The sequence below is a fragment of the Oryctolagus cuniculus genome, chromosome 13 (genome assembly GCF_964237555.1).
Source record: "Oryctolagus cuniculus chromosome 13, mOryCun1.1, whole genome shotgun sequence".
NCBI classification, from domain to species: domain Eukaryota; kingdom Metazoa; phylum Chordata; class Mammalia; order Lagomorpha; family Leporidae; genus Oryctolagus; species Oryctolagus cuniculus.
The window spans coordinates 78596564-78623495 of NC_091444.1; the positions used below are offsets into that span (position 1 = coordinate 78596564).

At 35.8% G+C, this 26932-nt stretch overlaps 2 protein-coding genes across 2 annotated transcripts in view; both read right to left on the reverse strand.

Moving 5' to 3' along the window:
- LOC103345168 (aldo-keto reductase family 1 member C3-like) overlaps nt 1-16422 on the reverse strand; it is a 226041-nt gene extending 209619 nt beyond the window's left edge. The window contains exons 1-6 of the mRNA XM_070054991.1: nt 16318-16422; nt 14178-14345; nt 13736-13966; nt 5451-5587; nt 5040-5205; nt 3997-4079 (exon numbers count right to left, since the gene is read on the reverse strand). Coding sequence (XP_069911092.1) covers nt 3997-4079; nt 5040-5205; nt 5451-5587; nt 13736-13966; nt 14178-14345; nt 16318-16401 — 869 coding nt within the window. The 5' untranslated portion in view covers nt 16402-16422. The remainder of the gene's footprint in view (nt 1-3996; nt 4080-5039; nt 5206-5450; nt 5588-13735; nt 13967-14177; nt 14346-16317) is intronic.
- The window catches only part of PGER4 (prostaglandin-E(2) 9-reductase-like), a gene marked incomplete at its 3' end in the record, with an annotated part of 144885 nt that overhangs the window by 76988 nt on the left and 40965 nt on the right, over nt 1-26932 (reverse strand).

Here is a 26932-nt window from a genome sequence, read left to right on the forward strand (position 1 = left end):
TTTTATGGTCATGGCTTTTAAAGGGCTAAAATGGAAGAATTCATATTTATTTTAAATCCTAAAAATTTTGAGAAATATGGAGTCAGTACCCTGGAGTATCTTATCATTTGATTATTTCTTTGTTGTTTTTTCGTTTTTATTTAAGGTAAAAAATCTTCAAGTGACTTATATACAGATTTAGAATATAGTGATACTTCCCACCCTTCCCACTCTGAAGCCCTCCAACTCTTCCCCTGCTTCCTTTGTTATTCTCTCAGATATTCTACACCAGTACATCACCAGGAATTTTAACATTTCTCTAGGGAAACCCATATAAGTCAACACTTGAGCCTTAGCCTTGTCTGTTTGATCAATTATGTCAAAAGTTGCCTTCTAGCTGCAAATATTTTCATCAAAAGGCTGTTGCCAATATTTCCAAACAAATATATTGGTCATCTTCCTCTTTCTCAATCTTCCTCATACCTCACTCATAATCACTTTTCCTTCCAACTCACAGCCCCTGTGCCTAACCATACCCCAAGGATCCGAATACCCACATGTACCCTGTAGCTCTGAACCACAAACTGCCAGAAGGGCAACCTGAACCATCAGTCATCCTTGCAGTATTGACTTACCTCTATGCTCTATGCAGTGGGTTTTCTCTTTCCTGGATGCACTAAAGAAACAATCACTGAAAACCTTTGCTAAACTGTCCTACAGCCTGACAATCCTTCACCTCATTCCCAGTCGCATCTATGGAATAGCTGCTATCATATCTCATCACAGGTCTCCAAATTTCTAAGAAAATCAGTTTTAGGTATTAAGGAGTCAGAATAAAAGAAACCATGGAAGTAATCGAGTCAGTGGTGAATAAGAATCTTTAATAAAACAACAATTAAAATTTTGTTTGAAAGTGATAAAAATATACTGTCAATGCTTCATGCCCTAAGGATGTAGCTATAACTGAGTGTGTGCTGCTAAGCAGCACAGATTAAGCAGAAGAGACACGCCAATGACCAGCATCTGAGACGTCTCCTGTATCATGATCCATATGCAGTTGATTATGGTAGAAGTCATGAAAAAAGCCTCCATGTTAGTATTCATCAGAAAACGGATAATTTGGGTGTTCAGCCATTCTAAAATGAGAAAAAATGCACAATTTAAATTCAATAAACACATTTTAAACATACTAAAATAGTAAAATATGATATTCTTTCTGGTTTTTAATGTGACATGTACTTATGAGTAATACTTTATTGTAAATATAGTCATACCCAATATATATATATATATTTTTTTTTGGACAGGCAGAGTTAGTGAGAGAGAGAGACAGAAAGAAAGGTTTTCCTTTTCAGTTGGTTCACCCCACAAATGGCCGCAATGGCCAGCGTGCTGCACTGATCTGAAGCCAGGAGTCAGGTGCTTCCTCCTGGTCTCCCATGCGGGTGCAGGTGCCCAAGCACTTGGGACATCCTCCACTGCCTTCCCGGGCCACAGCAGAAAGCTGGACTGGAAGAGGAGCAACCGGGACAGAACTGGCGCCCCAACTGGGACTAGAACCCAGGATGCCGGCGCCACAGGCAGAGGATTAGCCTAGTGAGTCGCAGTGCCGGCCATACCCAATTTTTTTTCAAATTATATACCTTTATGTGGAGCTTAACATACAGAACATGCAAAATAAGAAATTCAAACATATTCCTTTGGCTTAACTGCGTCTTTCAAAAATACAAAGTGATACCCAGTGTTGTCTTTTATAAGTTTCTCAAAGAAAATAGAAACATATTTTGTCTGTTTTTGAATAAGGACACGGCCATACGCCATTAAATACTAATATATATTTCAGGGGATATAGCTTACTCCTAGCAACTTGAAAATATTTTTATTAACTCTTTAATTATTTACTCATTGACCATAATGCATAGTAGAGTATATTCAATTATGAAATGAAAAGAATATCATTGATAAGACAGACTTAATGCCTAAAGGCTTTTTATATAATATGCATATTTGCATGTCTCTGAACTGCAGAAAATGCAGAGAAATAAATCAGTGTTTATTAAAATACAGTAAGACTTATAAATTATTTGACACTCTGTATCCTTGCATTACTTCTCCAATGTATACTTCATTTTCTCTGTAATAGAATATTAACAATTGTAACATATCTACTATTTGAGTATATACAGTTTTGCATTCCAATGATCTCTTTCATACATTTTCACAATTATTTCTACCATAAATTAAAAATCGCATAAGCAACAGGAGGACATGTTATCCTGATTTATAGTGTATTTTTGCTTAGATTCTATAACCTTAGAGCACAAAATGTTAGTAAAGATCTATTGTTTGGGCCGGTGCTGTGGTTCACTAGGCTATTCCGCCTGCGGCGCCAGCACTCTGGGTTCTAGTCCCGGTTGGGGCACCAGTTCTGTGCTGGTTTGCCGGTTATTCCTCTTCCAGTCCAGCTCTCTGCTGTGGCCCAGGAAGGCAGTGGAGGATGGCCAAAAGCTTGGGCCCTGCACCCGCATGGGAGACCAGGAGAAGCACCTGACTCCTGGCTTCAGATCAGTGCAGGACTCTGGCCATGGCAGCCATTTGGGGGGTGAACCAACAGAAGGAAGACCTTTCTCTCTGTCTCTCTCTCTCACTAACTCTGCCTGTCCAAAAAAAAAAAAAAAAAAAAATCTATTTTTTGTTGTAAATTCTTTCCCTCATGTGCTTTGAATCCATTCTCATTCTTTGTATTTCAATCTAGCTTTAAGACTTAATTTTCTCCATCAAGATCACCATACTTCAGAAAAATCATAACTAAGTGTTTCTATTGTCCCAAACTCCCTCAAGATAAATGCAGTGTTTGAATCCTTATCAAACACAATGAAAAGACTGGGAGAGATTTCAAACTACAAAAACATTAATTTGCAAGTATATCAGAGACAATTCCATATGGAGGGATAAGTATTTCTGCCTATGGAAGTCTCAAGTTGATTTTTTGTACTTTTTTAAAAATAATATCACATATGTGGAAGACCTCTCTCTCTGCCTCTCCTTCTCTCTGTGCAACTCTTTCAAATAAATACATAAATCTTTAAAAATAATATCACATATGTATTAGATACATATTACTGTCTATACTTATTATTAGGAAAATATGTCCACTTTATAGACCAGGAGTGTCACCAAGAGTATTCTAAAAACAAAGTACTGTCTCAAATAAAGTTTGTTTTCATCCATTCCTGAAGTAATCTTTTTAATGAATATCACGAATACTTATGGACCATTGAGTATTTGTCACAGCAATACCCAAAGCCATTGGAGTGCCATTGGATTACTTTTTCTTATGATTCCATCGTTAATGGTGGTGTATTGAAATTCACCACCAAATAAATTTTACTTCATTATGGTAACACTCATTCATCTCTTTTCTTTCCCAAGAAAGCACGTTAATAAATAAACTTTCAAGACCTCTGAAAATAGTACTTATTTCCTTTAAAAGTATAGATGAAACTACTTTCTTTAATTATTTAAGTTGCTAAATAAACAATTTAAAGGAAGAGAATGAGGTCACAGAGTCTACTACCAAAAATAGGAGACAATTCACATGATGAACATTGTAAGCTAAGGTTTTTCAAATTCTCGAAGATTCCAGACAATTTTGAACTGAAAATATACCAAACACATTTCAATGATTTGTAAAAATTAGGATGTGAATTGCATGTTGTGATTTATTCAAATATAAGTCTGTAAATTCTCTGAAGACAAATATTCATGCCTTATGAAATAAACCAATATGCTAATTAAAAAAGATTTCTGCCTATGACCACAGATTTTTGGAAATACCTTCAATCTGATATGAATTGAGAAGGATTGGGAAAGAGGCAGTAGCCATCATTTTGCAGACATTTAATTAGTTTACACGAGGGATCCCCACAGTGCAAGTTGGAGAATAGAAGCTAATACCTATCCTACATTCCACTTCAGGAAATAAATGAAGGCAATGCCTTTAGCAAAACCACTTACAATTCAGTATTAGCATATCGAAGATTTTTATTCAGACCATCTAGACCTTTCATGTCCTCTGAAGACAACTGAAATTTGAAAACCTGTTAAAGAGTAGAAATTTGTATTATTTTTATACTGTCAATCTGAAAAAATCCTGAAATGTTTACCAACGTATCAAGATTTCAAACAAAACAGCAATCAATAAGCGCTGGTTTAGCATATTTTCTCTTTTTGTTAGTATTTCATTGAAATAATAAGTAAAGTGTCAAGAACAATAGAAATTAAAAAGGGAATAAATAATAAATAGTGACAACAATCTAAAAGCATTACTTGATATATTGAAACTGCACAACACTACCTTCCTATAACTCTGTCTTTCAAATAAATAAATACATTTAAAAAAAGAAGTCCTGGAAAACAGCTGCCTCATTGAAAAATGCATAAGATTATTTGTTTGCAAGTACAGGAGAGAGCCCAACATACAACACAACTTGGATGCATTCAGGGTGAGCCCTTGTTAATTTACAAACCATAATATTGTTAGACAAAAAAATGATTTCACAATCTTTTATGTAAAAGGTGTTTGTTTTATAAATGCAATAGCTAATGGTAAAATAAGAGTGTCTTAGTTGAAAATAAATACATGATCGATTTAAACAAAGACTTGAATATCTGCTTCACAAGACAGGAAAATCTTACTAAAATATGAGTGTATTAAATGATAAGAATTTTGAGAACTGCAAAATAAAATGATAATTTATAAATCAAAAATCACCTAATCCAATGCCCTAATTTCAGCAAAGGAAGACAAGATGTCTCTTTGCAATAGACTGCAGAGTGTTTTCCCAATGTAATGCTGAAACACTATTCTCTGCTTTCTGTTTACCATTAATTAATTCTTCTTAGCCCTGATGTGTCAGAAATATATACAAATCTCAAATGCATCATCAAAGCCAGAGAAATAGACTTGGCCTAAAGATGTCTTGACATCTTGCTAAGAAGCACACAGTGAAAGATACTGTGTAGGATCCATGATGCCTACAGCCCCACATGTCCATCACCTGCATGTTCTCTTTGATCTGCTTTTCAGTGAAACTCTTGGCCAGGACCACAACCCCACGCTGCAGTTGGTACCAGAGAACAATCTGGGCTGGAGTTCGCTTGTGCTTTTTTGCCAAGTCACAAACGACTGGATCTTCCAAGAGAACTGGAGAGTTCTGGTCCACCCTGGAAGGAAAGGTAGAAATGCTGCACTCCTGAGGCTAAGTTTTCAGACTATCAGAGGCTTCAAAAATACAGATCAGGGAACCCATTCCAGATAAGTATTTCTCAAATGTGGTCCTTGCATCTGAGACCCTGCTTGAAATGCAAATTCCACCCTCTCGTTGAGCCAGTTGATAGTTAACTCTGCAAAACTAATAATGTTTCATCAATAATGATATTTTAGATAAACTTGTCTGTTTTTCTCTTACCATTTAGGATCTCTTTGTGATCCCAGAGCACTGTAGGCAACCAGAACAATGTCTTTTGACTTGCAGAATTCCAGCAGTTTGCTCTGGTTGAGATAGGGATGACATTCCACCTGTGATACACAAATAGAAACGTATGACTAAATCAAAGGTTAATATTAATGAAAAAGAAAATTTTAAAAGTAAATGTAGTTGAGGCCGGCGCCGTGGCTCACTAGGACAATCTTCCGCCTGCAGCGCCAGCACACCAGTTTCTAGTCCCAGTCGGGGCGCTGGATTCTGTCCTGGTTGCTCCTCTTCCAGTCCAGCTCTTTGCTGTGGCCCGGGAAGGCAGTGGAGGATGGCCCAAGTGCTTGGGCCCTGCACCCGCATGGGAGACCAGGAGAAGCACCTGACTCCTGGCTTCGGATCAGCGTTGGGTGCTGGACGCAGCACGCCGGTGGCAGCGGCCATTGGAGGGTGAACCAATGGAAAAGGAAGACCTTTCTCTCTGTCTCTCTCTTACCGTCCTCTCTGCCTGTCAAAAAAACCCTGAGTCATAATTGACTCTTTAAAAAAAAAAGGTAAATGTAGTTGAACTTAATAATGCAACATGAAATTTAAACTGGAAATATCACTACATAAGAATTTTTTATTATGTTTAAATATTTATCTATTTATTTTATTAGAAAGGTAGAGATATAGAAAGATAGAGGTAGTGATAGATGGAGAGAGAGTGAGAAACAGAGAGAGAGGCTGGGGCCGCAGCTCACTAGGCTAATCCTCCGCCTAGCGGCACCGGCACACCGGGTTCTAGTCCCGGTTGGGGTGCCGGATTCTGTCCCGGTTGCCCCTCTTCCAGGCCAGCTCTCTGCTGTGGCCAGGGAGTGCAGTGGAGGATGGCCCAGGTGCTTGGGCCCTGCACCCCATGGGAGACCAGGAAAAGCACCTGGCTTCTGGCTCCTGCCATTGGATCAGCGCGGTGCACCGGCCGCAGCGCGCAGGCCACGGCGGCCATTGGAGGGTGAACCAACGGCAAAAGGAAGACCTTTCTCTCGTCTCTCTCTCTCACTGTCCACTCTGCCTGTCAGAAAAAAATAAATAAATAAATAAATAAATAAATAAAGAGAAACAGAGAGAGAGAGAGAGAGAGAGAAATCATTCAACTGCTGGTTCACTGCCCGAAATGACCACAACATTTAGTGAGCCATGCTGAAGCCTGGAGCCAAAAACTCCATCTGGGTCTCCTAAATGGGGGAAAGGCCCATGTTGGATTTTGTACTAGGCATCTAGTACTTTTCCAGGCATACTAGCAGGGAGCTGGATTGGAAATGGTACTGCCAGTAATTTCACCAGCACTCCAATATGGGATACAGGTGTCACTAGCTGGGGCTTAACATGCTGTACCACAAAGCTGGCCCCCAATTAAGAATTTTTAAATCAATACATTTAATAATTTGTTTTGTGGAAATGTGAAAAAAAATTGCATTGCTGAAAAGCACTTACGTGCCCAGATCTTGGGGGCTAAAAAACTGTTTCTATGACAAGCAATCGTCTTTTTTGGGATAAGGATCATTTGTTGAGCCTTGGCATTGAATATGCCAAAAAGCAAACATTTTTCAAAGTCTCATTAGGGCATCTCTGATGGACTAACAAATCAGTATTGTTGGAATGTCACTGATAACATTTGGGTAGATTTCAGGATCTAAAGAATAAAAATAATTCTGACACATATAGTAAAAATCTCTGAGTCCATAGTTATCAGTATATAAAAAGGGGGAGAGGGTGAGCGCCGCAGCTCACTAGGCTAATCCTCCGCCTTGCGGCGCCGGCACACCGGGTTCTAGTCCCGGTCGGGGCGCCGGATTCTGTCCCGGTTGCCCCTCTTCCAGGCCAGCCCTCTGCTGTGGCCAGGGAGTGCAGTGGAGGATGGCCCAGGTGCTTGGGCCCTGCACCCCATGGGAGACCAGGATAAGCACCTGGCTCCTGCCATCGGATCAGCGTGCTGCGCCGGCCGTGGCGGCCATTGGAGGGTGAACCAACGGCAAAAAGAAAGACCTTTCTCTCTGTCTCTCACTGTCCACTCTGCCTGTCAAAAAAAAAAAAAAAAGGGGGGGGGGGAGAGAAAGAGAGGGAATATAAAAATTTGCCCCCAATGACTGTGATTACTCCATTAACTTTTTTCTCATTAAAGGGAAGGTATTAAAGTTACCTCTGTCTTCTAGGAATGATTATAGTTTAAGCAGATTTAAGGTGCAAATATCAAGTAAGAAAAGCAAAAAATGTAGGTAAAATGCAAATAATTATTTACAAACACGAGTGTAATCACCAGTTAAGACAAAAATCATTCATGACTAGTCATCTACTAATCATACTACTACTACTCATACATCTACTACTCATCTCTGTTGATTATTATCCCTTGATTATTGTTAATTGCAATGAAATATTTTCTGAAAAATATGTAATCAATATAAAAAAGCACTCAAACATATCTTATTTATAGAAAGTTAAGGAAACAGGTGATCCATTATTATAAGACAACAATCTGAGAAAAACAGAATATCTGATAAAATCTGTTTAGATAACACAGGAAGAAAAGAGTGCCAACCATTCTAGGAAAAAAAACCCAGCTTTTGAAATATGACACATTTCTATTTGTGAATTATAATTTTGTTGTACTTTCAAAGATATTTGAAAAAACAATGAAAAGTTATTATATGGACCAATGTTAAATGATGTAAAGAAAAAATTTTAACCAATTTTAACCCTATTATGAAACTATAATTATATGGCATCGTATATTCATCATAGGAATTATTCCTGAGGTCTGTGTAGATGAATAATAATTATTACCCCATTGTATCAAAAGGATCAGCAAAATACTGCACATAGGTATTATGACATATTACAAAGTACCTATTAACATTAGACACATAAAAATGCCACCAATTTACATTTGGGTAGGAAAATATGGAATCTGCATTATCAAATATCTTAAATGTTTGAAACTTAAAATAAATAATTTTAGAGTAAAAATAATATTGAAAGTCATATTAATTTCATAATATTGTTACTTGAAAATCAGAGTGCTGCGTCATTATCTGAATTATAAACCATATTTTCCAGTTAAAGGTCTTTACTCTCTGATCGTAGGTTGTTAGATGCTAATTAAAACATGGAACCAGGCACAGACTAGATGCGGTTAAACAGCTGACCTGGTGGCAAAAAAAGAGAGGAGATGCAGGACTAAAATGGGCTCAGGGATAGATAAGCTTAAGTTCTACTAAAATTTTCTGAATGTTGTTATGGACCACAACACTATCAACATAAATGGCTAACTTCCTCCCTCTTCCCCAGATTATATTCATAGTTTTCAGTTTTTTTTTCCTTTATTAGGTCTCTGTTCAAAACACCTGAAAGAAAAGATACAAAAAGGAAGAATTCAGGTAGCTAAACACCAAACAAACCTTTACCACCTATTTAACATTCAACCTGTCTTTATTTACTACCAATTAGATGTCTTCATGGAGTTCTTTCCCATATAGGGTTCCTTCCACATCACTTTCAGCAATGAATGCATCTGATGATCCTCCAAGGAATTAATCTGGAACAAATCCATCTTCCCACTGAGGTTTCATGATTGACTGCTAACTTTATTGACCAAAGCTGCAGGGATTAAACAGTGGAAGTTGTGCACAATGAATATCTAAGTCAAATTACTTGGTTTCCTTCATTTAGTATTAAGACTTTTTTTTACTAGTTCAAAAGTAATGAACACTGAAGGACAAGATCCCTTCTTTTTGGATTTTATTTGTCCCGACCTATCTGTAAAACCTCCATCACATTTTGGATATTACTCATAAATATAATAATCTAGAGTGATTATACCAGAGATACATACTTTATTAAGTAATGATAATAACCATTGTATAGATCATATTGAACAGAATTGACAAGGTAAAGAGCTAGAGGTATTGGAAATGAATCAAACAGAAATATTAGAAATGAAGAACTCAATAAAATAAATTTAAAAACTAAATGAAAAAATCTTAACAACAGATAAGAGAGAGGAAAGAACAAATGACCTAGAAGACAGGTCTTTTCAAACAACACATACCAAGCCAGGTAAAGAAAATAATTAAAACAATGAAAATAATGTCTGAGACCTCTGGAATATCATTAAGCTACTCAGAACATGAATTTTAGAAAAATGTGGAATAACACAAAAATGAATGGTCAAGAGCATCTAGTCAATGAAATAAAAGCCAGAAACTTCCCCACTTATAGAAAGATATACACACCCAAATATAAGAAGCTCATAGAATCCCAAATAGGCATGACCAGAAAAGAGTCTCACCATGGCACATTTTAGTCAAACTTTGAAAAAAGAAGATCCTAAAATTTGTAAGAGAACAGCCTCTTTTTTAATTGCTTTTAAAATACATTCCATGAAGCTGACAGGTTTCTCAACATAAACTCCACAGGACAGTACAAAATGGAGAGATACAGTCCAAGTTCTGAAAGAGAAAAGTAGCCAATCCACAATACTTTACCATGAGAAGCTCATTCATAAATAAAGGTGAAATAATGACCTTCCAAGACAAGAAATGGTTAAAAAGATTTACAACTACCCACCCAGCATTATGATTGATAATTAAGACTGCACCACATATAAAGCAGAGACAGACAATCAGCAGCATAACACAATGTGAAGTTTGAAAAACTACTAGTGAAAGTACAAAGGATATTCAAAACAAATTGAATTTTTATGGAAAAAAGGCAAGATCAAGTAATTATTTATCAATAATAATCTTGAAAGTAAATGGATAACAAAATTCCCCATTAAAACATACAGACTAACTGAATGAATAAGAAAGCAATACTGAACTTTATGCTGCATGCAAGAAACACACTTCACCACTAACGACACCACGACTGAAAGAGAAAGGATAGAAAAAGATAAAGTTGGAAAAATCAAATAAAGCAGGAGTATCTATACTTACATCGGACAAAATAGACTGTAAGGGAAAAACTGCTAAAAGAGACAAAGAAGGCCATTGTGGAATGATCAAGTGATCTATTCATCAAGAAGATATGAGTATTGGCGATGTATATGCACCTAAAGTTAGGACATCCAGTTTTATGCATCTAAAGAAATACAAAAGATTCAGAACAATAGTATTCAGGATCATTAACACACAACATACATCACTGGACAGCTCAAATGGATTATACATCAACAAAAAACAGAGCTATTCTGAACTGTATACCAGATGAACCTATTACAAATCCACAGAACATTCCATCCTACAGCTGCAGAAAGATATTATTTTCCACAGTGCATGGAACATTCTCTATGATAGATGATAATATTGTAGGGTATAAAAAAGGTCTTTTTAAAAAAATGCAATCATATCTTGTATATTTTATTTTGAATTTTCATATTTAACTCTAATTTTCTTGAAAACAAAGATATCAGTACCACAACATGAGAGATTTGTGATTATAATAATAACATCATGAAAGAAAGGTACATTGTCTTGTATATGTTATGATTCAGTGAAGCACTATTTATAACTAGCAAGTGATGACAGCCATATAATTTTTATACTCCATACTAACTTCCAAAATAAGTGAAAGCCTGTGATATTCGCCTTTCTGAGACTTGCTAACTCACTTATCATAATAATTTCCACTTCCATTCATTTTATTGCAAATGTGAGGATTTCATTTTTTTAAGGTTAATATCCCATTGTATTACATATGCCACATTCCCTTTATCAAATCATCAGTTGATGTACAACTAGTTTGAGTGTCAGATTAGATGTGCATTATGTATCTTTGTTTTTAAGATATATTTTATATTTGAAGATCAGATTTAAATACAAAGATCAATCTTCCAACCTCTTGTTAACACCAAAACAGTCACAACAGTTAGGACTGGGCCAGGTTAAAGCAGGAGCTTTATCTTTGACTCCTACATATGTGGCAGGGGCCCAAGTACATAGGCCATCATCTAGTGCTTTTCCAGGCCAATAACAAGGAGCTGGATCAGAACTGAAGCAAGCTGGACATGAACTGGCACCCACACCAGCTTCACCACAACCTGGACCCTCCATCATGTATCATTAATGACAGCAAGAAATAAAGTTGGAAATTAACAAAGAAAGACACTTTGGAAATTATGCAAACAGGTGGAGATTGAACAACAAGCTCCTAAGGAACACTGGGTTATAGCAGTCAAAAAGGACATTAAAATCTTCCTTGATACTACTGAAAATGAAAAATGAAAGCACAACATATCAAAACCTATGGCATACAGCTAAAGCAATATTAAGAAGAATGTTTACAAAATTAAGTGCCTACATTAAAAAAATGGAAATGTCTCCAACAAATAATCTAATAATGTACCTAATGGATCTGGAAAAACAAAACCAAAATTAGTAGAAAAAAGAAATATCAAAAATTAGAGAAGAGATAATATAGAAGTTAAAAACAATTAAGATGATCAATGAAATGAAGAGCAGTTTTTCTGGAAAAAAATTTAAAAATTGATATACCATTATTGATTCTAACCAAAAAAGGAAGAAACACAAATCAATAAAATTAGAGAAGAAACAGAAGATATTACATGTGATACCTCAGAAATACAAAGAATCATTAAGAATAATTCTGAGCAACTATATGCAAGAAATTGGAAAATCTAGAAGAAATGGACATATTTCTGGACATAAAATTGACCAAAATTGATGTCCAAGACATCAATTAACAAGTTTCCCAAAAAAGAAAAATCCAGAACCCAATGACTTCACTCCTGAATTCTACGAAACTTTTAACAAGAACTACTATCAATTGTTCTCAAACTATTCAGAATAATGAAGGTAAGGTAACCCTTCTAAATTCATTGGATAAAGCCAACATTACCTTAATTCCAAAACCAGAGAAAAACAATGACGAAAAAACTTAGATCTATATTCCTCATGAGCTGAGATGTAGAAATATTCTAAAAAATAGCAGCAAATTGAATCCAACAATACATAAAAAAAGATGAGCTACTCCGACCAATTGGAGTATATTGTATGTGGGGATGGATCAATATACTCAAATCGATAAACAGAACACAGTATGTCAACAAAATGAAGGAAACAAAACATATGACTATCTCAAAAGATGCAGAGAAAGCATTTGATAAAATGCAACATCAGTTCAGGAGAAAAATCCTTTAAACATGGTGATATAGAAGGAGCATCTCTCAGAAAAAAAAAAAAATAATAAAGGCAATGTATGGCAATCCCAAAGTCAAGATCATACTGAATGGGGAAAACCTGAAGGCATTTACTAAGATCGGGAACCAAATAAGAATGTCCACTCTCACCACTTATATGCTATAAAGTTCTAGAAGATTTAGCCAAAGCCATTATGCACAAAAAAGAAACACAGGGGATGTAAGCTGGAACAGAAAAAGGCACATTTTCCCTTTTGGCAGATCATATGAGTTTATACATAGGAGAACTAAAAGACTGCACTAAGAGTCTGGCTATTTTCAAAATAATAATAATAATAATAATAACAAATGATGGTGAGGTTGTACTAAAATGGTACTCTAATACACTGTTTGTGACAATGAAATTAATACAACCATAATGGAAATGAGTGTGGAAATTTCTCAAAAAAATAAAAATGGATCCACATATGACCCAGTTATCTCACTTCTGGGTATTCATTAAAATAAAGGTATATGAAAGAGATATCCACACTCCCATGTTTATAGCATCCAATTCACAACAACAAAGATAAGATATCTATAAATTTATGACTGGAGGAAAGAAATGGGTGTATATAAATGATGAAATATAACTTAACCATAAAAAAGAATGGAATCCTGACATCAGCAATAAGACTGATGAAACAGAAGATCATTTTGTTAAGTGCAATTAGCCAGACACAAAAAGAAAAATATCACATTTTCTCTTATTTGTGGAAGTTAATATATACGGAGCAATTATAAAAATTGTGTGAATGCCCTAAAATTCTTTGAAAAACATTGTCTTCCCTCCCATCCATAGGACAGTACATCCTTATTTCATTACTCTATGATCATTGTCATGAATTTCACAATTTGTGATAATTTTCCCCTGATTTTAAGAAAAATTAGTATACATGTGTATATATATCTATCTACATATGAAGGTGAATAAGGCTAAATATCAAAGCTTTTAAATATTAAAGAAAATAAATGTGAGGGCCGGTGCCGTGGCTCACATGGCTGGTCCTCCGTGTGCAGTGCCAGCATCCTATGTAGGCGCCAGGTTCTGGTCTTGGTTGGTCCTCTTCCAGTCCAGCTCTCTGCTGTGGCCCAGGAGGGCAGTGGAGGATGGCCCAAGTGCTGGGGCCCCTGTACCCGCATGGGAGACCAGTAGGAGGCACCTGGCTCCTGGATTCGGATCAGTGCAGCGCTGGCTGTGTCGGCCATTTGGGGAGTGAACCAATGGAGGGAAGACCTTTCTCTCTGTCTCTCTCTCACACTGTAACTCTGCCTGTATAATAAATAAAAAAATGCATAAAGGACCAATTCATTTAAAAAAAGAAAGAAAGGGAATAAATGTGAAAACTAATAAAAATAAAATGCATGGTTAAAGTGTGCCAATAAGGACAATTCATGAACAATCACTGGCAAAATAATGTAATTATCCTTCGCACACATCACTTTTCATTAATTTACACCCCAACACATCAAGCACGCTGTACCTTTGAAGTGTAGAATATATCTTCTCTCTTCACAGTACCGTCTGCAATCTTGCTTCTGATGGCCAAACCTACTTCCACTTCATTTTGGTACAGGTAAGCTGCATCAATATGGCGATATCCAGTATCTATAGCTATTTTGGTGGCCTCCTCAGCCTTACTCTTAGGAACCTAGAGAAGCAGTCAAAAGTATTATCTACAGACCAAATGATTAGAATTAGTACAGGCATCATCGGTGATCTTCACAATAATCAATTTTTTTCTCATGTCTTAAATAAATCTGCATTTTTAGTGGATCAATACATTACAATTTGCCTGGATCTCCCTTAGTTATCAGCAAAAAATAAATAGCTGAGGAACCTCCCCACACCAGGCAACTATGTTAATCACTGCTGGCAAAATTTCTCAGGAACTATGCCAGTTTTAATATTTTATGGGAGGATTCAAAGGACACAGCAAAAGTTACTATCATGGCTGTTATTTATATCATGAGTTCATAAAGGAAAGTTAACACAGGTGAAAACCGAATGAAATAAAACATGGAAGAAATGCAGTGCCAGCTTTCTTGAGTCCTCTCCCAATGAAATAAACAGGACACACTCAATTCTGTCAGAGCTGAATGACAAAACATTTGAAAGCATATCTGTAATGAAAGGTGATTATTTAGAGTCTCCATGCTAAGGTTTTCATTTGAATTTGGTTACATACATCCCTTCTCCTAGGCCTCACATATGTTCCAGTCCCTTAATGAAAAGCAGTGACTCAGACCCTCAGTTGTCTGAACATGCAGTTTAGCTACTGCCAACATCCTAAAAGTTAAGAACACAGAAAAATGTCAGTTCCCTCATGGCTAAGATTGTAGATACAGAGTTCAATGGACAGCAGGATAGCATGTTAATCTTTTTTACAGAGCCAGTTTTTCTGCCCACTGCCATCCCACCTAAAGTTTATACTCAGGGAGTATGTATTTTCACATGAGAAATTAACTGTATTACGTTAGGGATAATTAACATTACTGTCACCCATTAAAAAAAGGCCAATTCTTTTTGACAAACTATACATAAAACAAAATCTTAAATTATTGGCTTTTCAAAATTGGATAAAAAATTGAAAGTATTTGTTAAAAGATACATATGTCAATGGAACACTTTATATTTATTTGAGAATTTGAAAGGCTGGTTTCCATCAATGAACTAAGGAACCAAATCCTAGATTCTACTGTCCTCGTCTGGTAGCATGCCTCTACTGCACCTAGGCGTGAGTGAACTCAGTGCTGAACCTTTATCTGGTATACTTTTCCTTCATGCCACATCAATCCGAAAAGTAACAAAGTCCCGGCACATGTCTTCGGAATACTCCTCTGTGATTTCCTTAAGTTATACAAGAGAAAAAATTCAAATTTGAGGTAAACTGTCCCATATCATACAGTTATGTAATGAGGACAATATCATTATGCAAAGCTCCCTCCGTAGGGCTCACTTTTATTTGATAGGATCTTACACCATTTTCCTTTAACTCCAACTTTTGTCAACAAGAATAAAAAATTCAGTGTTGCTCTTGTTAGGTTCCCATTTTCTCTTAACAGGATATTCTGTTTTCTAAGTTTCTCAAAAGTGAGGGTAACGGTAATATATGAGAAAATCTACTTTGGCCATGTCCAGTAAATATTGCTTGGTACAGAAAGTCAACCAACAGTAGAACAGCACTATATTCTCTTCGTGTTCTATGCGTTTCTTTCTTAGTCACAACAAAAGAAATCTCTGAATCATTGCATATTGGAAGGAAGAAACATTTCTTGCATTATAGAGCAAAGTGGAGAAACTACTCCAGCTGCAAACAAGTACCCAGCAGACGCCCTAACAAGCAACCTCATTGAGCATTGATTTTTTTTTCTCTTTACTATTTTATTTCTCAGTGAAAAATAGACTGAAACAGCAATCAAAATCAGTTTCCAGGATTATGAACAAGGCTCCACAGGAAACATCAGGCAGAACAAACTGTGAACAACTTCAGTCTTCTCTATACACTAGTTCCAGCCTCGTGAAATGAAAAACAAAGTGAAATCTGCTGAGTCAACACAGCCTGGGTAACTTCACAACACAGGTCTTCTTTTGTTCGTCAATCACACAGCAACTCAGCTTACCTCTGGAGGTGCGTAGGTGCCAAATCCAAGTACAGGAAAGAAGTGACCATCATTTAGTGCCACACACTGATGTTTGAGATCCATCGCCTTTGGCTCCTCTTGCCAAGCTCTACGATAGTGGGAGGAGTCAACTTAAAGAAATATTACATATATTCCAATTTACAAAGAATCTGACTACTAATCCACCATTTGACAAGAATGGCAATTTTGTCAATGATTAAATAAAACTACTAAATTCATAAACATTTTCTCTTTAGGAACTCTTATTATTGTAATGTATTATAAAATGTCATATTCAAATGTTTTGAATTTATTAGACTTCAAACCTTCAAAATCTATTTACTTACTATATTTTATTTTTGTCATGATTACATCCTTTCGAATATGATCCTCTGTTACACCCCACACATAAACACACACAGGCTGAACTTTAAAAAGTGATTATTGAGCAACTTTTCAAACACTGACCCTCAATGAAAGATCAGATGTTAAAGCTGAGGAAGTGGTTGAAAGATCATGGCTCCAGTGATTGTATCCCAGAGACAACAATTTGTAGAGCTATTCACACATCAACCCACTTTTATAAGAGGAAAGTTACGGAGCCAGTATTGTAGTAATTGGACAATGTGGGAACTCACTAAACCAAAGGAGAGAGAAGGCAGAAGTGCCACTGAGCCTCAAGGGTTGGCAGTCTCAGAGCCTAAGTCACCATTTTCCTAGCCAGAAATGCCATCTTGAGGTGGAGGGGAAAAAAAAGAAGTAAGAAGGTACTGCAACCCTGCCAGCATAGTGGGGAGTAGTACTGAGCACTGGGAGCAGTGATCTCTCTACCTTTTACTGGTGGAGCTATTTCTTTAGAGTAGTGTTGAGCCTGTGATTATGAAGTAAATTGAAAATATTCCATAACAAAAATTAAGAGAAAGAAAAGGAAAGAAATAAAGAAGGTGAGAGGGAGGGGCACAGGTAGAGAGGAAAGTATCATTGAATTTGTGGAATCATATCTATGAAATCTGTTTTCTCTATACATATAAATTTAAAAAGTTATACAAATAAAGCAAAACCTAGAAACTATCTCTGAAAAGTGGAAAGGCCTAAACATAAACTCATTGATGCAATGGAAAATATTAAAGATGATACCACAGAAATACCAAGAGCCATTAGGAATTATTGTGAACAACTATGTGAAAATGAATTATAAAATTTAGGAGAACTAAATAGATTTCAAACACATGTAATTTACCCAAATTGTTCCATGGGAACACAGAATACTTGAATAGATGAATAACCAAGGCTGAGATCGAATCAGTAATAAAGAACATCCCAACAACAACAAAATCACTCAGGACTGTATGGCTTCACTGCTGAATTCTACGAAACTTTTAAAGAAGAACTAATACCAATTCCTCTCAAACTATTCAAAATAATTTAAAGGGAGGGATCCCTTCCAAACTCATTCTATGAGGACAGCATTACCTTACTTCCAAAATCACATAAAAATACAACAACCACAGAAACAAGAACTATAAACCAAGACTCCTTATTAGTGTGTAGAAATCCTCAAAAATTACTAGAAAATTAAATCCAACAACACATTCAAAAGATCATCCATCTTTACTAACTGGGATTTATCCCAGGGCTGCAGGGATGGTTCAACATGCATTCATCTGTAATGTGATATATCATGTCAACAAAATGAAGATGATTAGCTCAATAGATGTCAAGAGAGCATATGATAAAATACAACACCTCTCACGAATTAAAAAAATCCTTTACTGAATTTGCAATTGAAGAAAAATCCTTCAGCACAATAAAGACAATATATCAAAAACCCACAGCTATAAAATATTAAATGGAGAAAAGCTGAAAGCACGTCCGCTAAGATCTAGGATAAGACGAAGATGCCTGCTACCATTCAGTATTGTTCTGGAATTTTTAGCCAGAGCAGTAAGGGCAAGAAAAGAAAACAAAGGGATACAAATTTAAAAGGATGAAATGAAATTATGCCTGTTTCTACATGACATGAGTCTTTATATTGGAGAACCAAAAGTTTTGACTAAGAGACTAACAGAAAACATAACAGCATTCAGCAAAGTCTCAGAATAAAAAAAGCAGCACACAGAATTCAATAGCATTCTTATCTAAAAACAATATTCTGGCTGAGCAAGAAGGTAAAACATAAGTCCGATTCAAATAATTACACAAATGTTAAATACATTGGGATAGATTTAATGAAGGATGTGAAGTATTTCTAGAATGAAAACTCATAACATTAATAAAAATAGAAGACACAAAAAATGGAAAAAACAATTTCATGTTCAGGATTTGGAAGAATGGATATATCATCAATGTGTCCAAAATAATTTACAGATTCATTTCAATCTCAGCAAAAATGCCAAGGACATTCATCACAGAAATGAACAAGCAATCATAGATTTCTTGAGGGAACACAATAGACCCTGAATAGCCAAAGCAATATTAAATAATACAACTAAAGTCAGAGGCATCAGAACACCAGATTTCAAGGCATACAACAGTACTATGTTAATGAAAACTGCCTGGTGCTGACATAAAAATAGGCTTGTAGACTGATGGGCAAAAAAAAAAAAAAAAAAAAAAAAAGCAGAAATTAACCCATGTTTCCACAACCAGCTAATCTTTGACAAGTGAGCTAAAATCATCCCATGTGGCAAGTACTGTCTGTTCAACAAATGGTGTCTGGAAAACTCCATTTCCATGTGCCAAAATTTGAAACAAGACCCCTACTTTTTACTTTATATGACAATCAACTCATGGGGCCTGCAGTGTGGCTCAATGGGTTAAGCCTCTCCCTGCAATGCTGGCAACCCACCTTGGCATCAAGTTCCATGTAAGATCCGGCTCCCTGCTAATTCTCCTGCGAAAGCAGAGGAAGATGGCCCAAGTCCTTCTTACTCTGTAGCCAAGTGAGAGACTTGAACAGAGTTCCAAGCTCCTAGCTTTGCCTGACTGAAGCCTGACTGTTGTGGCCTTTGGGGACTGAACCAGCAGATGGACGATCTCTCCCTCCATTGGCAACTCTACCTTTCAAATAAGTAAATAAATTTTTTAAATCAATCCACATTGATTCAAAGACATAAACTTCAAGACCTGAAACCATCAAGTTACTTGAGGAACACTGCAGGACATTGACCAAGGGAAAGATTTCTTGGGGAGGACATCAAAAGCACATGCAATAAAAGTAACAACAGACTATCGGGATTAAACAAGCTAAGAATCATCTACACAGCAAAGGAAACAATAAGGAAAGTGAAGAGAAAATAAACAAAATGGGGTGGGGGGGGGAACGCTGTGGCACAGTGGGTTAAAGCCCTGGCCTGAAGCACCGGCATCCCATATGGGCACTGGTTCTCGTCCCAGCTGCTCCTCTTCTGATCTAGCTCTCTGCTATGGCCTGGGAGAGCAGTAAGCAGATGGCCCAAATCCTTGGGCCCCTGCACCCACATGGGAGACTCGGAAGAGACTCCTGGCTCCTGGCTTCAGATCAGCGCAGAAGAAGTTCTGGGCTCCTGCTGTTGGATTGGTGCCGCTATGGCCATCGCGGCCCTCTGGGGGGTGAAGCAGCGGATGGAAGACCTCTCTCTCTCTCTCTCTGCCTCTCTCTGTAACTCTGTCTTTCAAATAAATAAAATAAATCTTTAAAAAGAGCCAAACGGGAGAAAATATTTGCAAACTATATATCTAAGAAAGGCTTAATATATAAAATATAAGAGGTACACAAGAAATTCAGAAAACAATAAAATAAACAATCCAAGTAAGAAGTGTTCAAAGGATGTTAATAGGCCTTTTTCAAAATGGGAGCAGAAATCGACAACAAACACATGAAAAAATGCTCAGGATCATTAGCCTTCAGGAAAGACAATTAAAAATCACAATGAGGTATCACCTCACTCCAGTTAGAATGATTATCATCCCCAAATCTGAAAGCAACAAATGCTGATGAGGTTTTGGGGAAAAGGGAACTCTAAAAAAATAAGGAAAATGTCTTTTTAGATCATTTGCCTATTTCTTAACTTGATTGTTTCTTGTGTAGTTGTTGAATTTTCTGAATTTATATATTTTCCATATTAATACTTCATTGATGTACAGGTTGTAATTATTTCTCTTTTTTCCTTTTTTAAAAGCTTTTATTTAATGAATGCAAATTTCATAGGTACAACTTCAGATAAGATTTCAGCAACTAATAAATATTTCATTGTTTGTGAGTTTTTTAGTTTTTGTAGTCCTTGTATCGATTTTTGCTTTTGTTGCCTGTGGTTTTGAGAATTTCAAAAAAATGTTTTGCCTATTACAACATCCTATAGTATTTTTAATGTGTTTTCATTATGTGTATCATAGTTTTAGGTTCTACATTTATATACTTGATGCATTCTGGATTACTGTTTATATAGGATGTGAGGTAGGCCTCTGGTTTCCGACTTCTTCATGTAGAAATTCCCAATACCATCTGTTGATGATACTGTGCTTTCTCTGGGAAGTGCTTTTGCACCTTGGTCAAAGAGAAGCTTTTTTTTTTTTCCTGATTTGTCTATTTTTATGCCAGTCCCGTGCTGTTTGGGTTACAATAGCTCTACAGAATGTCTTAAAACCTGCCATTCTGATACCTCTGGCTTGGCTTCCATTACTTAAGATTGCTTTGCGCATTAGTCATCTTTTGTGTTTCCTTATGAATTTTTAGATTTATTCTTTCATACTAATAGGCTCAACATTTAGGACTGTGTTGAATATGACTACTAAAAGTAGACATCCTTCTCTGGTTCCAGATGTTAGTGAAATACATCTGGATTTTCCCATTGGTTATTACATTTTACTGTGTCCTTGTCATGTGTTTACTGTGTTGTGGTATGCTTCTTATATTGTTGAATAGTTCAATTTTATTATGAATTGATATTATACTTTAAAAATACTTTATAATTTTGAAATGATAATAAAATTTTAGCCTTTATTCTGTTTACATGATTTTTATACTTACTGATTTGCATTTGTTGAGTCACCTCTGCATCCCAGGAGCAAATATCCATTCATCAGGGTGAATAATCTTTTTAATGTGTTCTTATTAATTTGATTTGCTACTGCTTTGTTGAGGATTGTTTGTATATAAATTTGTCATCTAAATAGATGAGTGCAATTCATCTGCCACTTTTTTTTTCTTCTATCCTTTTCCGGCTTAGAATTAAAGTGTGTCCATTTACATAAGTTTTAGAATTAGTGTTAGTTCTTCCAAAACAGCGTGGTTTAAATCAGCACTGAGCCATCTGATCCTCAAGTTACTCTTTCAGATTCCTAAGGAAAAGAGTATGATACTATTTGTTAGGAAAAAAGTCTCCAAAGAACAAAAATAGCTGAAGTCTTAAATATCTGAAGGCATATTTAGCTCATGAACAACTGTTAGATGCTGATTTCTTGCCCAGCAGTCCATGGCATTGTCTAAACTTTTGAGGAAACTTCTTTGAAGTGTTTGTGTTTCTTCCATGACTTTCTGATTATATTTGTGTTATTAAAAATTACTCACAGTAACTCTACATCCCTGTAAAAGATGTTCCAATAAGTGAACAAATCTCATAGTATTATGCTATATTATACATAACTTCTTAAAATTTGGACAATCTGGAAAATTCTATATATAATTTAGTATTGTAATATTTTACATGACACTGATAGGTAATGGCTGTTTGGGTTTTTTGTGCTGTATAGTTTTTGGTTTGCTTGTTTTGTGTTAAGGCACTTTAAACATTCAGATATAATTAATTAATATGTATCTTACTTCCTAAAAACAGTATTTGAGAAATATGGAGTTGATATCCAAGATATGGTATCATTAGGTTGATTCATTGATTTTCTATCCCCCTCCATATTCAGGAATTTAAGCTTTCTCCAGAGAACAAATAAAGTAAGTGCCTAAGCCTCAGATCTGCCTCTTCAAAAAATATATATAAGGTACTTTTTATCTGAAGATATTATATCAAAAGACTTACCAAGAATTCCCAGGCAGCACGCTCAAATTCCTCTTCCTCAATCTCCCACATAATACCTGACACCTTATCACTCTTCCTGGCTGAATTCCATTAACCCCCCAACCCCTGAGACTAACCCTCCCCCAAAGATACCAAATACCTGTCTGCAGCTGTAATCCATAAACTGCAAGGGATCCCCTACACTATTGGTCATCTTTGCAGTATTGCCTGACCATCTGGCCCTACAAAGTGAGTTTCTTTATTCTTGGAAGCACAGGAGAAATAATGACTGAGAAATCGTTGCTAACTTCCCTGCAGGCTGACACTTCTTCCCACGTCATTCCCAGCTACACCCACGGACTACCTGCTATCATCTCTCATCACAGGTCTCCAACTATCTAGGCAAATCAGTTTGAGGGACTAAGAAATCAGAATGAAACAAACCACGCAAGTATGAGAGTCAGTGATCGGTGAGAATCTTTAAAAGGCAATATTATTCAGCCAGATCCGAATGCCTTTAGGGCTGATTCTGAGGCCAGAGTGCTATTTAGGACATCTGCCATTCTATGAGTCTGCTGAGTATCTCACTTCCCATGTTGGATCACTCTCCCCTTTATTTATTCTATCGGTTAGTGTTAGCAGGTACTAGACTTGCTTATGTGCTCCCTTTGACTCTTAGTCCTTTCATTATGATCAATTGTGAACTGAAATTGATCACTTGGACTAGTGAGATGGCATTGGTACATGCCACCTTGATGGGATTAAATTGGAGTCCCCTGGTATGTTTCTAACTCTACCATATGGGGCAAGTCAGCTTGAGCATGTCCCAAATTATACATCTCTTCCCTCTCTTATTCCTACTCTTATGTTTAACAGGGATCACATTTCAGTTAAATTTCAACACTTAAGAATAACTGTGTATTAATTACAGAATTAAACCAGTCATATTAAGTAGAACAGACAAAAAAACTACTAAGAGGGATAATGTATTCAGTTGTTCATTAACAGTCAGGGCTATGCTGAGTATTTCAGGCATGGAAAGCCAAGACATTCTGGCAAAAGATCTCTGTGAGTGAGATCCCAGTGGAAAGAACAGGTCTTCAAAGAAGGAGGTACCTTTCTCTGAAGGGAGGAGAGAACCTCCACTTTGACTATGACCTTGTCTAAACAAGGTAAGAATCGGAGAACTCAGAGGGCTTCCATAGCCTTGGAAACTCATGACTGGAGCATAGGGAGATTACTGATGCCATAGATAGGAGTGTCAATTGCTAAAGTCAACAACAGGAGTCACTGTGCACTTACTCCTCATGTAGGATCTCTGTCCTTAATGTGCTGTGCATTGAGATTTAATGCTATAACGAGTACTCAAACAATATATTTCACTTTGTGTTTCTATGGGGGTGCAAACTGTTGAAATCTTTACTTAATGCATACTAAACTGATCCTCTGTAAAAAAAAAAAAAAAAAAAAAAAAAAAAAAAAAAAAAAAAAGAAAGAAAGAAACTATCAACTCCCAACTTGACTCTCACTGGGATTAAACATGACAATAGGTCTGATCTGATTTCATCATCATTAAAAACAAATCATCTATTATTTTTCACTTTATGTTTCTGTGTGGGAGCAAACTGTTGAAATCCTTACTTAATGTATACTAAGCTGATCTTCTGTATATTAAGATAATCGAAAATGAATCTTGATGTGAATGGAAGGGGAGAGGGAGTGGGAAAGGGGAGGGTTGTGGGTGGGAGGGATGGTATGGGGGGGAAGCCATTGTAATCCATTATTCGTACTTTGGAAACTTATATTCATTAAATAAATAAAAAAAATACAAAAAAAAGGCAATATTATTTTATTTTCAGTAAGTGACAAAAATTTACTCTCATGGCCTTATCCCCATGGACATAGATCTAGCTGAGGGTGAGTTGATAAGCAGCATAGATGAACAGGAAGAGAGTTGTCCAGTCATCTGAGATATCTCGTGCTTCACAATCCTCATGCAGGATCTTGCAGTAGGAGTTCTCAAAAAGGCCTCCATGTTAATATTCATCAAAATATGAGTAATTTGAGTGTTAAGCAAAACTAAAATGAGAAAAATTGATAATCTGAATGCAGTGGCCACATTGTTAGAACACTAAAAGAGTAATTTCTTTGTACTTACCATTAAAGTTGATAAGTTTGTTTTCTTTCTGGGTTTAACATCCTGACAAGATCCATGAGCATGACTTTATCATGAATATATTTAATCATTTAAATTTTTCAAAATACTTCCCTTGGCCTTGAACTCATAGAGAATATGCATAATATAAAATCCAAACATATTCTTCCCACTTAGCTACATCTTTCAATAATGCAACACAATACCAAATGTTGTCTTACATCAAATTCCCAATGAAAATATAAATTTATTCTATCTTTTTTTGGCCAAAGAAACAGACATAGCCTGTGTTTAACACTGTAAAATAAATCAAGGAGTAAAAGTTACTTCTAGCAATATCATATTCTTCTTATTAATGTTTTAATTATTAGCTCACTAATAATTATTAGCACACACATAAAACATAGTATATAAGATTAGGAAAAGGAAAGAATGTCATTGATAAAATAGAGGTCAATGTCCAAGGTTTCCTCTACAGTTTTTACATCCCTATGTTTTATAACTACAGAAAACAATGTGATAAAATGATGACTTATTAAAATCATTAAAGATAGTAGGAGTTATTCATCGCTTGCAACTCTCCCTGTATTTTTGCAGTGTATATCTACTGTATGGCTCATTTCCTTTATGCTAATAAAACATTAACCTCATTTATAGAATGATTTTGCAGAAATTATATAACAGAGTGCAAAAGGCAAGTAGAGATCTTTTGTTGGCTATTAGTTCTCTCTCATTTGCATTGTTTGGCTTTAATTTTCCCTAAGCTTTCCCTCTCTGCAATGAGATCACCATATTTCATAAAATCATAACCAAGTATTTCTGCTGACCCTCTTAGTTCAACATTTCTCCAGATAAATGCAAGGTTTGTATCCTTAACCAACACCCAGTTAAAAGAAAGGGAGAGACTTCACATAATTAAAACATTAAGTTGCAAGGATCTAAAGGACAATTCTATATGGAGTGGCCAAGATTTTCCTTTGCGTGTTCCAAGTTACAGAATTTTATACTTTTAATAGTTTCACATATATTCTACTTCCTATACTTATAAATTAGATATATATCCTTAATAGACTAGTTATGTTATCAGGGTTATACTGAAAATAAAAGCTACTTTACAAAACAAAGTACTATTTCAAATAAGGCTTGTTTTGATCTATTCCTGAAGTTACTTTGAAATGAATATTACCAACACTTAGGGGCCATTGAGTACTGCTGACATTATCCAAAGCCATATAAGTGTTAGTGAATTTGTTTTCCTTATGATTCCAATAGTGGCAATGTACCTAAATCATCACCAAATAAATTTTACTTTGTTGTGGTAATACTCACTCATCTGATTTCTTTGCCTAAGAAAATGAGTAGACTTTCAGGAACTATAAAATTAGTACTGATTTGTGTAAATAAGTAGGTAAAACTTCCTTGTTAAAGATTTAGTTGCTTAAAAATACAATTGTGGCTAAAAGAGGGAGATCATTAAGACTATTTACATGTATAGAAACCAATTCACATTATTGGACAGTATAACCTTTTCTCCAAACTCTCAACAGTTCAACACTATTTTGAATAACAAGTTTAACAATAAAAATAATCATTTATAAAACATGGACTCAAATTTACATATTTATAAATTTCAAGGAGGTGAATAATTCCAATTTTTGTAATAAACAAAATTTTTCTACCCAGGATCACTTGGTTGTTATGATGCATTCAATCAGAGAATTATTGGGGAAGTTTGGGAGAAGATGAAGTCTGCATATTTTGCACACTTTTATTTGGGCTACAATGGTGATACCCACATTGCCTATATACAGATATTTGGAGAATGACCCTAATACCAATTCTACATTCCTTTTCAGGAAATAAATAGAGGCAATGCATTTTATAATATCACTTACATATTATCAGAAGCATAGGGAAGATTTCTATTCAGGCCAGCTAGAGCTTTCATATCCTCTGAAGAGAACTGCATTAGGAAAATTCAACACCACACTTTCATTAATCGACAGATCAACTAGACAGAAAATAAAGAAGCAACAGAACTAATTGACACTATGGACCAAATGGACCTAATGGATATCTGCTGATCTTTTCACTTAAAGTTGCAGAAGAAAACAGAGAAAGAGAACTATAGACCAATATCCTTGAGAATATAGGTGCAAAATATCCTCACAAAATGTTAGCTAATTAAATTCAACAACGCATCAGAAAGATGATTCTCCCTGGTAAAGTGGGATTTATCCCTTGTATTCAGGGATGGTTCAACATTTCACAGATCGTTCAATGTGATACATCACATTGACAAACTGAAGAACAAAAACCACATGATTATTCCAATAGATGCAGAGAAATCATCTGATAAAATACAACATACTTTGATGCTGAAAACCTTAAGCAAATTGGATATAGAAGGAATATTCCTCAACACAATCAAGAAATTTATGACAAACCCATGGCTAGCATCCTATTGAAT